Source organism: Macaca nemestrina, chromosome 15 (genome assembly GCF_043159975.1).
Source record: "Macaca nemestrina isolate mMacNem1 chromosome 15, mMacNem.hap1, whole genome shotgun sequence".
In the NCBI taxonomy this organism is placed as follows: domain Eukaryota; kingdom Metazoa; phylum Chordata; class Mammalia; order Primates; family Cercopithecidae; genus Macaca; species Macaca nemestrina.
In genome coordinates this window covers 58822565-58835312 of record NC_092139.1, presented here as the reverse complement: position 1 = coordinate 58835312, position 12748 = coordinate 58822565, and the positions used below count along the sequence as shown (strand labels likewise).

Here is a 12748-nt window from a genome sequence, read left to right as displayed (position 1 = left end):
AGCCTGGGCAACAAAAGCAAAACTCCATCTCAAAAAAAAAAAAGCTAGCTGTTCAGGTACACATGGCCCCAGGTCCCACACCTTGTGGAGATGCAAACTTTTCTGCCCTCAATCCCAGAATGATGGGGTATAATTCAGGCCCAGCTCTAGTTTCAGAGGGGGGACCTGCAGCCCACTTGCAGGTCTCATCACTGCACTGGCACCACCCTGGGCCTCAGGCCTGTGTTCTCTGCTTCCCACAGCCTCACAATACCACCTGCATTGGTGAAACACAGACCCCACATCAGCCAACCACAGCCACAAAGGTTTAATCAGTTTATCTCACAAGTCAGTAACAATGAGGGGCACAGTGGTGGTCAGGGTGGTGGCCCCAGTGACCAGCTCAGGGAGTATGGCCTCCTCCACACAGCCACTGCCTGGGACAGATGCTATCAGGGCACGACCACGGCCCAGCACTTGCCCCACTCAATAAAAGGCTGTAGTGCTCTGGTGGGCTGTGCACCGCACACAGATCCTCCTGGTGGGCACTGGAGGCCAGGGTGAAAAAGAGCCTCCCTGCAGCCCAGATCCAGCATGCAAGGTGCTAGATTTCTCAGCAGTTCCACAGGGAAGGACAGTAGCCTGTCCCTGCTCTCTCGCTTGGGCATGGGAGGCAGGCTGGCAGCCTTGGGGAGGGGCAAAGCTGTGAAGGGCTCACCCCCACTTCCCAGTGCCAGGCCTGCTGTGTACGCAGAGCAGAAACGGGTTCTTCTGGGACCACTAGTCCTTCTTCCAGACGAGGCTGTGGCACTGGTGGAAAGGGAGGGAGAATGGAGCCTGGCTCTTGTGTGTACAACAGGAAATGCACATTAGGACACAGCGGGAGGCAGAGGGAGGGCACAGACCTGCCCCCAGCCAGGCAGAAAATGGGCCTCCCCAAGCACAAAAGTGACCAAGTACAATTTTCAGTTGCTAAAACAAGACTAGTTTCATTTCCATATGTAGTTATTTTCTCTTTTGAATAAGCAAAACCAAGCTAAGCTGCATCAGCCAACTTCATCTTGACCAAGACCTCTGAGACAGCAGACACAAGCACCCACTCCAATGTACCCCTCGGTCATCCCGAGTTCCAAGCACCCACACAATGCCCAGGATGGCTACAAAGGGAAAGCCCCATCTGGGTCCATGACCCATATACCAGGTGCAGAGCCAGGACAGAGGGCAGGGGGCTGTGAAGGCAATACCTGGAGGATCCAACCCCTCCCAGCATGGCCAGGAGGCAGAGCCGGGCAGGGTGACTGGGGCTACATGGGGCTTGGCCCTTCCCTGTGGCTGGCAGCCCAGATGCTGCAGTAATACGTCCCCAGGCTTCACTACAGTCACTGGCCCAGACCCCAGAATCCAGAGGCTCAACACTAAAGACATCAGCTAATACATAGCAAGATGCGTGCAAAGTTCTAGGGGAGCCCAGCAGGCGACTTCACCTGCCTCCCACTCTGGTACTGTCGACTCTGTACAAACCTCCCCTTTATACTGTCAACTCTGGCTTCCTTTACAAGAAACCAGGAGCAGTTCTAGCACATTCCTCCTTTGCCCTGCTCTCTTAAAACCACCCTGACCTCCACGGCCCCTCCTGGAAACATGGTACTCAGAAAAGCAGGGACCACCAGCGGCAAAGTGCTTGGGGAAAAAAGGAGGTGCAAAGTCAGCAAGAAAACAAAAGCCCGCTGGTCCCGCCAAGGTAGGGTGCGCCTAGTCCCGGGGAATGTTGGGGGGCGGGATCTGCAGGTCGGAGGGCTCCACGCCCCAGATCTCCCGCGCATACTCCGTGATAGTCCGGTCACTGGAGAACTTGCCCGAGCAGGCGATATTCCTGATGACCTTCTTGGTCCACCCCTTGGGGTTCTGCAGGGAAGAAGATGAAATTAGTCTCTGGCGTCACAGGGCTAGGGGCTGCTAAGAGCATGGGATTCCAGAACTTTAGGACTGTTTCCAAATGAGCTCTGAGCCTTGGGGCTGTCCACTGGAAGAGGAGGACATTACAATCAATTGTTTGTTGAAAAGGGGACCCCACGGACCAGGAAAGCTACCACATACCTAGATACAGGAAGCAAGGAGCTGGAGAGAAGGTCCCAGCCTTGAAAATTCCTGCTAGGGCATGGCCCCCAAGATGACGATAGGGATAGCACCAGGTAAGAACTGCCCAGGCAGGGGCCGGGTGCAGTGGCTCACGCAATCCCAGCACTTTGGAGGCCGAGGCAGGCGGATCACAAGGTCAGGAGATCGAGACCATCCTGGCTAACACGGTGAAACCCCATCTCTACTAAAAAATACAAAAAATTAGCCGGGTGCGGTGGCGGGCGCCTGTAGTCCCAGCTACTCAGGAGGCTGAGGCAGGAGAAAGGCGTGAACCTTGGAGGCGGAGTTTGCAGTGAGCCGAGATCGCACCACTGCACTCCAGCCTGGGTGATAGAGCAAGACTCTGTCTCCAAAAAAAAAAAAAAAACCTGCCCAGGCAGATCCAGTGCCAGCGGACATGGCCAAGCACTCTCCTTCCACCAGGGAGCCTCACAGCTGCCGCAAGCTGCAGCTTGCACCAGGCCAGGCTTTCCTCGAGGCCAGCCCTGACTAAGGGAAGAGAAGGTCCCTCCCAGGGCCCTGCCTGGCACTCAGTTTCCAGGCCCCACGTTCTTTTCTTGGCCATTAGGAGCTGTTTTTTCAAGGGAGGGAGTGACAGTGACAGCTTCCCTCAAGGCATCCACAGCCGACTGATGACAAATCAGAAACACAAACCCCTCTGGCCTCGGCCAACAACCTACTCAGCTTGGGAAATAAACAATCCGACCCAACACGTCTACACGGACCCATCCAGCTGCTCCCCCAGCCTCTGGGCCCAGGAGCCTCACCCGGTACAGCTGGTCCACCTGTGCCTGGCACTGCACATAGGCTTCATAGTCTGCAAACACCTTGAACCTGGAATGGGAGAAAGGAGGCTGGGCCAGGGCAGCAGGGAGCCCTGCCCACACTGTCCCGAGGGGAGAGTCCCGGGGCAGGAGGCCAGGCACCATCCACCTGGTCCTGCCTGGAGCGAAGGGGCCCATGCAGCTGGTCAGAGCCAGGCTGCACCGGGCCCATTTGGCCACGGGGCTTCTCTGTGAGGAAGGACTTACGTCCTGGGACGGTATTTCAGGAAAACCTTATTTCAACCCAACACTCCTTCAAATAAACTGGCATTTAAAGTGCATCTTCCACACACAGGGCAGTTAGAGCTGCACGTGGGAGAGGCCTCCTGGGCAGACAGTGGAGAGCCCATGGCATCTCCTCGGGGCAGGGGGCACTTGCTGGGCAACGGCATCTCCATTTGCCGTCTTATCTCAAGTCTGACTGGGATTTGCCTACACAGGAAATACTGACTTGCAGTTCCTGATGTGCTGAACAAAAATGCCAGATTTATGACTCTACAAATGCATTTCTGTTCACTATCGAGTCAGAAGCACACTTCACGAAATGCAGAGTTCACAATTTTAAAAGCACTTCCTTTATCACAGACCTCAGCAGGACCCAGGTTCCAGCCCAGATCCCAGCATGTGATCAGAGCCGGTGTGACTGAAGCCAATAGGTGACACAGTCATTAAAGAGCAGCAGACAAAACTAACCCAAAGGCAGCTGAAAGTGGAGGACAGGTGAATTCCCAGCCCTCGCCAGATTCAACTTTTGCCAGCAGGGTAAAGAACTGCCCTGTGCTGCAAACCTTACAAAGTCTGTAACTCTAGATAAACCATATCATGTGCTAACTTCACCGAAATAAAACACTAACTTTATAATGTTTCATCGTTGCAAGTGAAATCCATTTTCACCACTGCCTATCACTGGCACTGACACCTGTCTGGGTTCCGCAGCCCTTGTGTGCCCCCTACCCCACACCCCAGGGAGTTCTGGGCCCATGCTCCCCCTACTGGCCTGCTGGGACATGGCTGCCCCTGGGACTTCCAACCACCAGATGACACCCCCTCCTGCTCAGCACATTGGTCCACAAGGCCTGGGGCCTGGACTCTGCTGCTGTCTCTCACTGCTCAGGGCCCCCTGGCATTGCCACAGGCCATCGCAAACTCCCAGCTGGAGTCTAAGGCTCTGCCCAGTAAGGTCTCATAGGCACAGTGGAGACATCCTGAAAGCATGAGTTTCGCTCTCCAAACAAGGTGCAATATCCAACCCACAAAGAGGACCCCTCCCTCCCTCCCTCCCAGCCGGCCAACCAGGGCGCAGTCAGTCCCACCTGTCATGGTGCATCAGCATGTTCACGACATCCTTGAAGCAGTCTGGCTCCTTGGGAGAAAAAAAGCCACTGCTGATCTGGTCCACAGCCTGCTTCAGCTCAGGCAGGCGGTCGTAGTACTCCCTGGCATTGTACCTGCGAGGCAATGGGCCAGGAGTCAGCAGCCAGCACCCCAGGTAGGCCACCTTGAGGGACAAGCCACGTTGGTGCCTGGCACAGCCCCTGCCCCAGGATGGCCCTGGGAGCTCAAAGCCTGCATGGTCCAGGGCAGCAGCCAGTGGCCATGGGTGGCTATGAGGCCCTTGAGCAGGGACCCACTCGAGCAGATGTGAAGTCAGCCTAAAGCCAATCCCATCTGCTCCTTTGACTGTTAAAGAAATGTCATCACTAGCAGATCTGCTAGGATATACTGGCTCATGCCACATTCCTAGTGGAGAGGGCCACTCAGAACTTGGCTGTGAAATCCTGGGCAGAGCTTTTGAAAAACAGACTGCCAGGGTGGCAGGAAGTGAAGTGGAGCACCCTTGGTGGGGACCTCAAAGATGGAAAAGGAAAAACGCAAGCAAGACCAGACAGGACAAGGCAGAGCTAAGTGGGTGAGGGAAGGATGGGCAGACATGGACATCCCAGGACGGGGCCCGGGCGGGAGAAGCTGTGTGAGGGTGCAGAAAGGGTGCATAGGCCTGTGTGCTCGGGCCGGTAAGGCGCAGCTCTGACTTCAGATGGCATGTGCGGTTTCACCTGACTGCACCTGAGGCCTCACGGGCTCCCCAGCACTTCAAGACAATCAGGCAACACTGCCTTTTATTTGTAATTATCGCTTGGAATCAGGCCCGTGCCGGATTCCTCATGAACGTCCAGGACATGAAGAACAAGGAAAGACTGAGAATCTGTCACAGACCAAATGGCACTGGGGAGACCTGATGGCCACACACAGCTGAGTGCCCTGATGGGATCCTGGGATGGGAAAGACAGTAACAGAGCCTGGTGGAGTTGCAATGGAGTGTGGGCTGCAGGAGGACCAGTGCTCCGAGCTCAGTGCAGCCAACGGAGGGGCGCGGGGAGAAAGTGGATGAAGCTCTGGGTACTGTCTTCAGGATCCCCAGCTGCCCCCGCTCCCTGCGGGCACATTTAAAATGTTTCCAAAATACTATTTTTAAACTATTTGTAACAGTTACAATTAGACTAGGGAACCTCAACAGCAGGCAAGCCCCAGATCAGCAGAGTGCTCCGGCAGAGCGCCCCAGCAGTGGAGATCCCGCCCAGCCCCAGCCCATTTGTGTGGGGCTGCGTCCAGCCTGTGCCCCAGGGGGCGTCCCTCTAGGAGACCTTCCCCAGGGGGAAAAGGCCTTTCCTGGAGGAGGAGCCCCTGGTTTGGACCCCACGGATTCAGCCTCAGAGCCAAGACAGCAGCAGCCCAGCATCCCCGTGGCCTCGCCCAGAGCCTGGACCCCGTCCACTCCGTGCACCTGGAGAGAATGGTCACCCCTGCAGGCAGGCACACAGCCCTGGGCGGCACTGACCCTGGCACACCGTGGCCTGGCTCCAAGAGCCCGGTCCAGCCAATACCCCCAGCCCAACACCCTTCATTCTCCATCCTCACGCTGCCAGGTGCCCAGGGGCACAGGAGGGGGCTCGCACCCTTTCCGGTCCAGGGCCTCAACATCCTCCACCCGCAGGCCGAAGATGAAGAGGTTCTCGGCCCCAGCCTCCTCGGCCATCTCCACGTTGGCGCCGTCCATGGTGCCGATGGTGAGGGCCCCATTGAGCATGAACTTCATGTTGCCTGTGCCCGAGGCCTCGGTGCCTGCAGTGGAGATCTGCTGCGACAGATCAGCGGCCGGGATCACTGTGGAGGGGAGCACAGGAACAGGACCCCAATGTCCTCAGCCACAAGGCTCACTGCAGGACGAGCCGGCCCATCCACCCAGGGCTGGGGCATGGAGGGACCAATGTGGTGGCCGTGCTCCAGCCCCCGCTCCCGCTTCCGCTCCCGCTCCCACAGGGGACCAGGCTGGACACGGCTACCCGCCTCTGCAGGGCTCCCCTTCATGACTGGGGCAGCCTTGCGGCAGAGGGTCCAAGATGGAGGCTCCTGAGGAGCCCCCCCCAGGTGGCAAAGGATCTCTGCACCAAAACCTTCCCAAAACCAGGCCTAGCCAAGGAGCCAGTCCTGGCTCGCTGACGTCACTCCCTGGATCCCTGCGACCTTGATCAGCCCCAGCAGCTCCCTGGATCCTTTCAGGAGAAATGTAGAATTGCATAGAGCCAGAGGGCTGGAGAGGCTGAGGGGCAGCGACCTCGTGGGCACCAGCAGCTGCCAGATGCCACAGCCCTGCGCTTTCTCTGTGCCTGTCCCTCGGGACTGGTCACTGCTCCCAGGCACGCTGTGACTGCACACAGTGGCTATACAACCTGCTCTCCGCCCTCATCTCGGGCTGCAGCCCAGCCACAGCAACAGTGCTGGGGAGAACAGGGCCCTGAAGCCAGCACCAGACTCCAGACCAGGCGCCCGAAGGCCTGCTCTAAAGATGAGCAGGAGTCAGCTGGCCCCAAAGACACATGAGGGAAGCCTCAGGCAGCGTGGGGGAGAGAAGACGCTTCGGTCAGAGGAGCAGGGAAGGAAGAGCCACGCCACTGGAGTTCCTGGCCAAGTCGGAGGCAAGCCGGCCCGTGAGTGCCTCAAGGGACCTTGCTGGCCAGGCACCACTAAAGAGGGGGAGCGATATGGACACCAAGGCAGCAGCCAGGGCACAGGGACGGTGCCCAGGGACCCCCCCTCCACCACTGAGCTTGCAGGGCAACAGTAGATCAGTCCTCTCACCTACACCATGGCAGCCTGGGAAGTCCAGGCGGCCTGAACTAGGGGGGGCCCTTGGCCCTCAGCAGCAGGAGGGGAGCACGAGAAGGCCAGGCTCAGATCTCTCACCATCTGGTGGGCAAATCACTTTCCTGCCCAGAAGGGCCCATAGAGGTGGGAACCGATGGGCTCCAGGGCATGTGGCAGCGCATGCCAGGGTCTCCCCAGGACTGGCCCAGGCTGCCCTCAGGAAGCACAGATGAGGCAGGTGCTGCCACCTGAGAACAGTGGTGGGCCCAAGAGCAGGCAGGCAGTGAGGAGCAACGACGTGGGCGGAGGAGGGGCAGCGGGGTTGGGGGAAGCTGTGGGCCCACACCCCCACTGGCCTGGTGCATGTCCTGCCAGCAGAGGGGCCCAGGGCAGAAGGCATGGCTGATGGGCAGGAGGAAAGGGCAGGGGAGGGAGGGTACAGAGGGCAGGCCAGGCAGGCACGGCAGTGAGGGTGCCCAGATGGGGGATGATACTGCCTGTGACGTGCAAGGTGCCCCGGGACGCACTGAGTCCTCCACACTGCACAGGGAGCACTCCCCAAAGCCGTTCCCTGCTCGCCTGCAGCCCGGCTGGTGAGGCCTGGGTGTCCAGGCAGAGCTGAACCGGCTGAGGACAAAAGGCCTGGGGGCCAGTACAGCGCCCGTTCCTGGGCAGGGGTGAGTTTTCTGTCTGACACAGGCTTCCAGAGTTACCTTTCTCAGCCAAGGACACACGGTAGTTCTCCAGGAAGATCACTTTCAACCTGTCACCCACAACTGGGTCATGATTGACGACGTCGCCAATGGACGTGACCAACTTGATGATCAGCTTGGCCATGTGGTAACCGGGCGCTGCCTGGAGAGGGGTGAAGGTGAAGGTTTTTAGCATCAATGCGTTGTTCGGGCCCTCAGAGGCACTCCTGGTTCCTGGGGTCTGTAGGAGGGTGAGGCCAGAGCCACAGGAGCCTGCCGCCGGGAGAGTCAGTAGAGGAGCTGGGGAGGCCACCCTGGCCCCAAGGCCTCAGCCTCTGCTGAGCGCTCAGACCACATCCAGAAACGTGTCTGCCTCAAGTCTGGTTTTCTGGTTGTTGTCAGGTTTTCAGAAATCACAACGTAAAAGAGACCAGGATTTCTAGAGCCGCCGACTGTCAGGAAACAGAGAACTGTCCCTAGGGACATACTGGGACACGCTAGAGGGACACATTCGGAAAGAGCCAGGCTACGGCGGACAGACAACCCGATGTCTGTAACAGACAGACCGTGGGGGAAACCTACAGAGAACCGAGACACCACGGCAAGTCCAAGGTGAGAACTCACTGGGCCCTCCCTCAGACCAACTTTTAGAAATATCTGTCACTTCACAAAGTCGACTGGGCCAGGGACCCATGAGGTATCCGAGTGAACATTTCACGACACGGAGGACTCCTGTCCAATGCTTTAGGTGTGACGGATGGTGGGTGCTACTGTGTGGTGATGTTTCAGTCTAGCCCCATTGTGGTTCTGGTGGAAAACAGCATTTTATGAAGAGGAATGCTGACGTACGTAAGACTGAAGAGCTAGAGTGTCTGCCGTTTACTGGGAAATGCTTCAGCTAGTCTGAGGGATAGGTTTACGGTTTTGCTACAGTTCTTCCTGCTTTTCTCTAGGTTCAGATGTTTCTTTTTTTTTTTTGTGCTGAGACAGGGTCTGGCTCTGTTGTCCAGGCTGGAGTGCAGCAGTGCAATCACAGCTCACTGTAGCCTCAATCACCCAGGACAATCGATCCTCCTACCTCATCCTCCCAAGTAACTGGGACTACAGACATGCACCACCACACCCAGCTAATTTTAGCATTTTTTTGTAGAGATGGGGTTTCACCACATTGCCCAGGCTGGTCTGGAACTCCTGGGCTCATGCAATCCACCCACTCGGCTCCCAAAGTGCTGGGATTACAGGCGTGAGACACCGTGCCCGGCCTAAAATTTTCACAATAACATTTAAAACTTTTTCAAACTCCGTATCTCTATAGACTTCACATACTGAAATACCGACAAATAAAATGATGCAATTCCAAAATTTGCTTCAAAAACAGCAGGTGACAGGAGTGGACAGAGACCAAATGGGGTGTGCCAGGAGGTGGTGGAGCCCTGAGGAGTGCCCGCCCCTCTGACCAGCTTCCCACTCGCTGAAGGCAGGGAGAGGGTATCCTTCAGGCTGCACACAGGCCCCAGCACCCCCAGGCCCCAGCCTTGCCATGAAGAGCTGGGGTGCCTCACACAGTCCAGACTCACTTAGGGCCACTGCTCCAGCAGGACCCTCCTAAGAACGCTGCACCCCACGGCAGCCCCACAGTTCTGGATAAAGACCAAGCTACTAGAGAAACATGACAGGAGGTGGGGACACTGGCCGCAGACGGCTGATGAGTATGACGATGTGACCTGGGACTCGATGACAGCACATCTAGGACTCTGAAAGTATGTGTCATAGTAAATAAAGTGAACTGAAAGCAGGCAATGCTCAGGGCATGTGCAGGTGATGAAGCAGCCACAGCGCCCTGTGCCTACTAGGCACCATGCAATCCTATGGGCACAAAGAGAAAGGACACCGCCCCCTCTGAGGTGGGCACCAGCAAGCCCACTGGGGACTGGCCCTCTAGGCTGGGGACCCCCTCCGATGAGCTGGGCAGGGAGGCTTCCATCCCATTCTGACCCTCTACAGGGTCCCCACCCGACAGGCACACCAGTAGGGCCGGTGACCGCTGGGCACCCGGCTCCTCAGTATGGATGTGGCACCACGAGAAGCATGCAGGCTGCCCACCCACCGTCCCTGGACCAAACCCCACAGAGAGGACTACAGAGGACGTCACTCACCTTGCCCCCAATCATAACAGTCCTGGGCACAAAGGCCTTGGCCGGGTCTCTCTTGATTCCTGCAGGACACACAGAAGAGACTCACACAAGGCACCGGGAGCCGGACAAGCCTCTGCTGGGGCCCAGCAACATCAGAGGGCGACCCTGAGGCAGGACAGGCAGGCTCCGCCGTGAGTGTGCTTCAAGCCCCAGTGACACGGGCGGCAGCGGCACAGGGCCACTGGCCACCCACTGCCCACCCACCAGGAACCTGCCACTTACAAGGGGGCGAGGCCACCCTGAGGTCTGCACTTAGGTTCCCAGCTGGTGAGGAAGGCCAGCCAGGACCAGTGACGAACCCAGCAGCTGACCCGAGCAAAGATGCTGTTTGTTCCCAGGGGCTCAGAGGAAACGCTGCACCTCAGTTTCCAGAAAAGCCCAATACAGGAGCTTCCTTGGGTTTGGTCACCAGTGTTCGAGGCCCCTGTACATGAAGGGCACACTTGTGGGTTTTGTCTGGTTTTGTTTCTTGAGACAGTGGCGCACTCTGTCGCCCAGGCTGGAGTCTCTACCTTCCAGGCTCAAGCAATCCTCCCACCTCAGCCTCCTGAGTAGCTGGGATCCTAGGCACATGCCACTGTGCCCAGCTAATTTTTTCACTTTTTATAGAGTTGAGGGTCTCTCTATATCGCCCAGGCTGGTTTCAAACTCCCAGGCTCAAGCAATCCTTCCACCTCGGTCTCCCAAAGTGCAGGGATTATAGGCGTGAGCTACCGCGCCTCACGCTCTACCACTCTTGTGTTTTTTTTGTTGTTTTTGTTTTTAAGAGTCAAGGTTTAGCTCTGCCACCCAGGCTGGAGTACAGTGGTGTAATCGGGGTTGAAAGCAGCCACAAACACCTGGGCTCGAGTGATCCTCCCCTCCTCAGCCTCCCAAGTAGATGGGACTACAGGCACCAACAGGTTGCCACATGCAGCTAATTTTTTCACTTTTAGTACAGATGGGGTCTCGCTTTTTTGCCCAGACCGGTCTCAAACTCCTGGTATCAAACAGTCGTCAGGCCTCAGCCTTCCAAATCCTTGGGATTACAGGGGTGAGCCACCACACTGACCTTAAATTGTGTTTTAAACACATTGTTTGGATGACACAAAGAAAAAGTGGCAACCTCAGCCTTGTGGCTGTGGTGCCATCAGCCTGCAGGGGCGCTGGGTGAGACCTTGTGTCTCCCTTCTGCCTTGCTGGGACAGGGGGTGAGGGCCCCTGAAGTTCTTCACAGAGAGGATGGAGGGTCAAGCCATGACGGCCAGCTCACTGCCAGCCCAGCAAACAGGCTGTCCTTGCCAGGTCATGGGTTTGCAGATTTCACAGGAGGTTCCTACAAAAAGGGGATGAGCGGCCACCCTGGACAGGTGTTCACCAGCGAGCCGGGCCTGGGGGGGGCAGCAGGGAGTCAGGCCGATGTGTACCCCCTGGCCCCAGGCTCCAGGAGGAACACAGCTGCCCCTTAGTGCTGGATCTTGTCACTTCTGGAAATCAGCAGAGAACAGGAAAAATGAAACACACAGATGATTTCAGCACAACTAGGAAAGAAGGCAACCATGCAAACTCCAGGCCACAGTGGGCAGGGGACAGGGTCCTGGGAATCCTAACCTCTGGGGAGGGGCACTCTGGGCAGAGGTCCGGTCCTGGGGGCCACCAAGGAACCCCCAGGGGACAGCAGGCTCAGGCAAGTGCCTCTCCCACAAGGGCATCCTCACAAGTCAGGTCCTGGCATCCAGGGGAGCCTCCTGCCCAGGTGAGACCTGGAGAAACAGCGGAGACGCAGCCACAGGGAGGTGCCACGGACTGGGGAAGCACGGCCTTGGCCCAGCAGAGGAGCTGCCTTGGAGGGCTGAGAAGCCTATTCCGAATAGCCCCAGGTGATCCAGCTCACCCTAACGTAGCAGTGCAAGTCAGCACCCAGCCCTGCTACAGGCCACAGGAGGGGAGTGAACCCCTTCGCGAATCACATACCCTTGGTGACCACCAACTTGGAAAGACATGGAGCCGAATGCAAGGCCTCAGGGAGGGAGGCAGAGAGCACAGGAGAGGAGCAGAGGGCATGGGAGGAAAGTGCAGCCGGGAGACGCTCCAGAGAGCAGTGCCACCCCAAGGACAAGGACAAGCCAAGTCCTGAGAGAAGTAGGTACCAAGGAGGCAGGCTAGAGAAAGCCACCTCACGCCACACTGCAGCCCAGAAGCAAAAAACCAAACAGAACCAAACACACGTTTCAGACAACTTCCCTGAAGTCCAGCAACATGTTCAACAAGCACCCTGAGTACTGACGAAAATGCCGCGTTAACAGCCAACAGCAAGACACGGCAATGACAGTGAGTCACTCATGAGATCGAGAACTCAGACCTCACCAGACTTCTGCACACACATCCACCCTCCAGACAGTGCCCAGCAGGGCCCCAAAAGGCACTGGGGGAAGGAAGTGGAGTCAAGACTGGCATCTTCAGCCAAACCAACCTTCGTGGTGAAGGGTCCAGGCTATTTTGAACAAGGAAGAATTCGGGAAGGTTGTTCCCATGAGCCAGTCATGAACTAGGCACAAAGCGCCGGCAGGGCTGGGCAGCACTCTGCAGGAGGACCGTGAGGAGCAGTGAACATACTCACCTGCAGACTCAAACTGACAGAGCTAGGGACAGGAGGAAGGGCAGAGTACTGATGCTGTGAGCTCTGACAGTGGGGCAAGGAGATGCATGTCCACACGTACATGCACACACACAAGCACACGTGTTTACACGCATGCACACACATACATTTATGCACGCACACACAGACATGGGGCAA

At 57.2% G+C, this 12748-nt stretch overlaps 2 protein-coding genes across 2 annotated transcripts in view; one reads left to right on the top strand and one right to left on the bottom strand.

The window, feature by feature from the left end:
* Positions 1 to 3807, top strand: part of LOC105486724 (abhydrolase domain containing 12, lysophospholipase) — a 92907-nt gene extending 89100 nt beyond the window's left edge. Inside the window, exon 13 of the mRNA XM_011749757.3 lies at positions 3528 to 3807. Within this exon, the coding sequence (XP_011748059.1) occupies positions 3528 to 3570 (43 nt within the window). The 3' untranslated portion in view covers positions 3571 to 3807. The remainder of the gene's footprint in view (positions 1 to 3527) is intronic.
* LOC105486723 (glycogen phosphorylase B) overlaps positions 293 to 12748 on the bottom strand; it is a 59807-nt gene continuing 47351 nt past the window's right edge. The window contains exons 15-20 of the mRNA XM_011749755.3: positions 9934 to 9992; positions 7799 to 7940; positions 5897 to 6104; positions 4256 to 4390; positions 2886 to 2952; positions 293 to 1884 (exon numbers count right to left, since the gene is read on the bottom strand). Coding sequence (XP_011748057.1) covers positions 1732 to 1884; positions 2886 to 2952; positions 4256 to 4390; positions 5897 to 6104; positions 7799 to 7940; positions 9934 to 9992 — 764 coding nt within the window. The 3' untranslated portion in view covers positions 293 to 1731. The remainder of the gene's footprint in view (positions 1885 to 2885; positions 2953 to 4255; positions 4391 to 5896; positions 6105 to 7798; positions 7941 to 9933; positions 9993 to 12748) is intronic.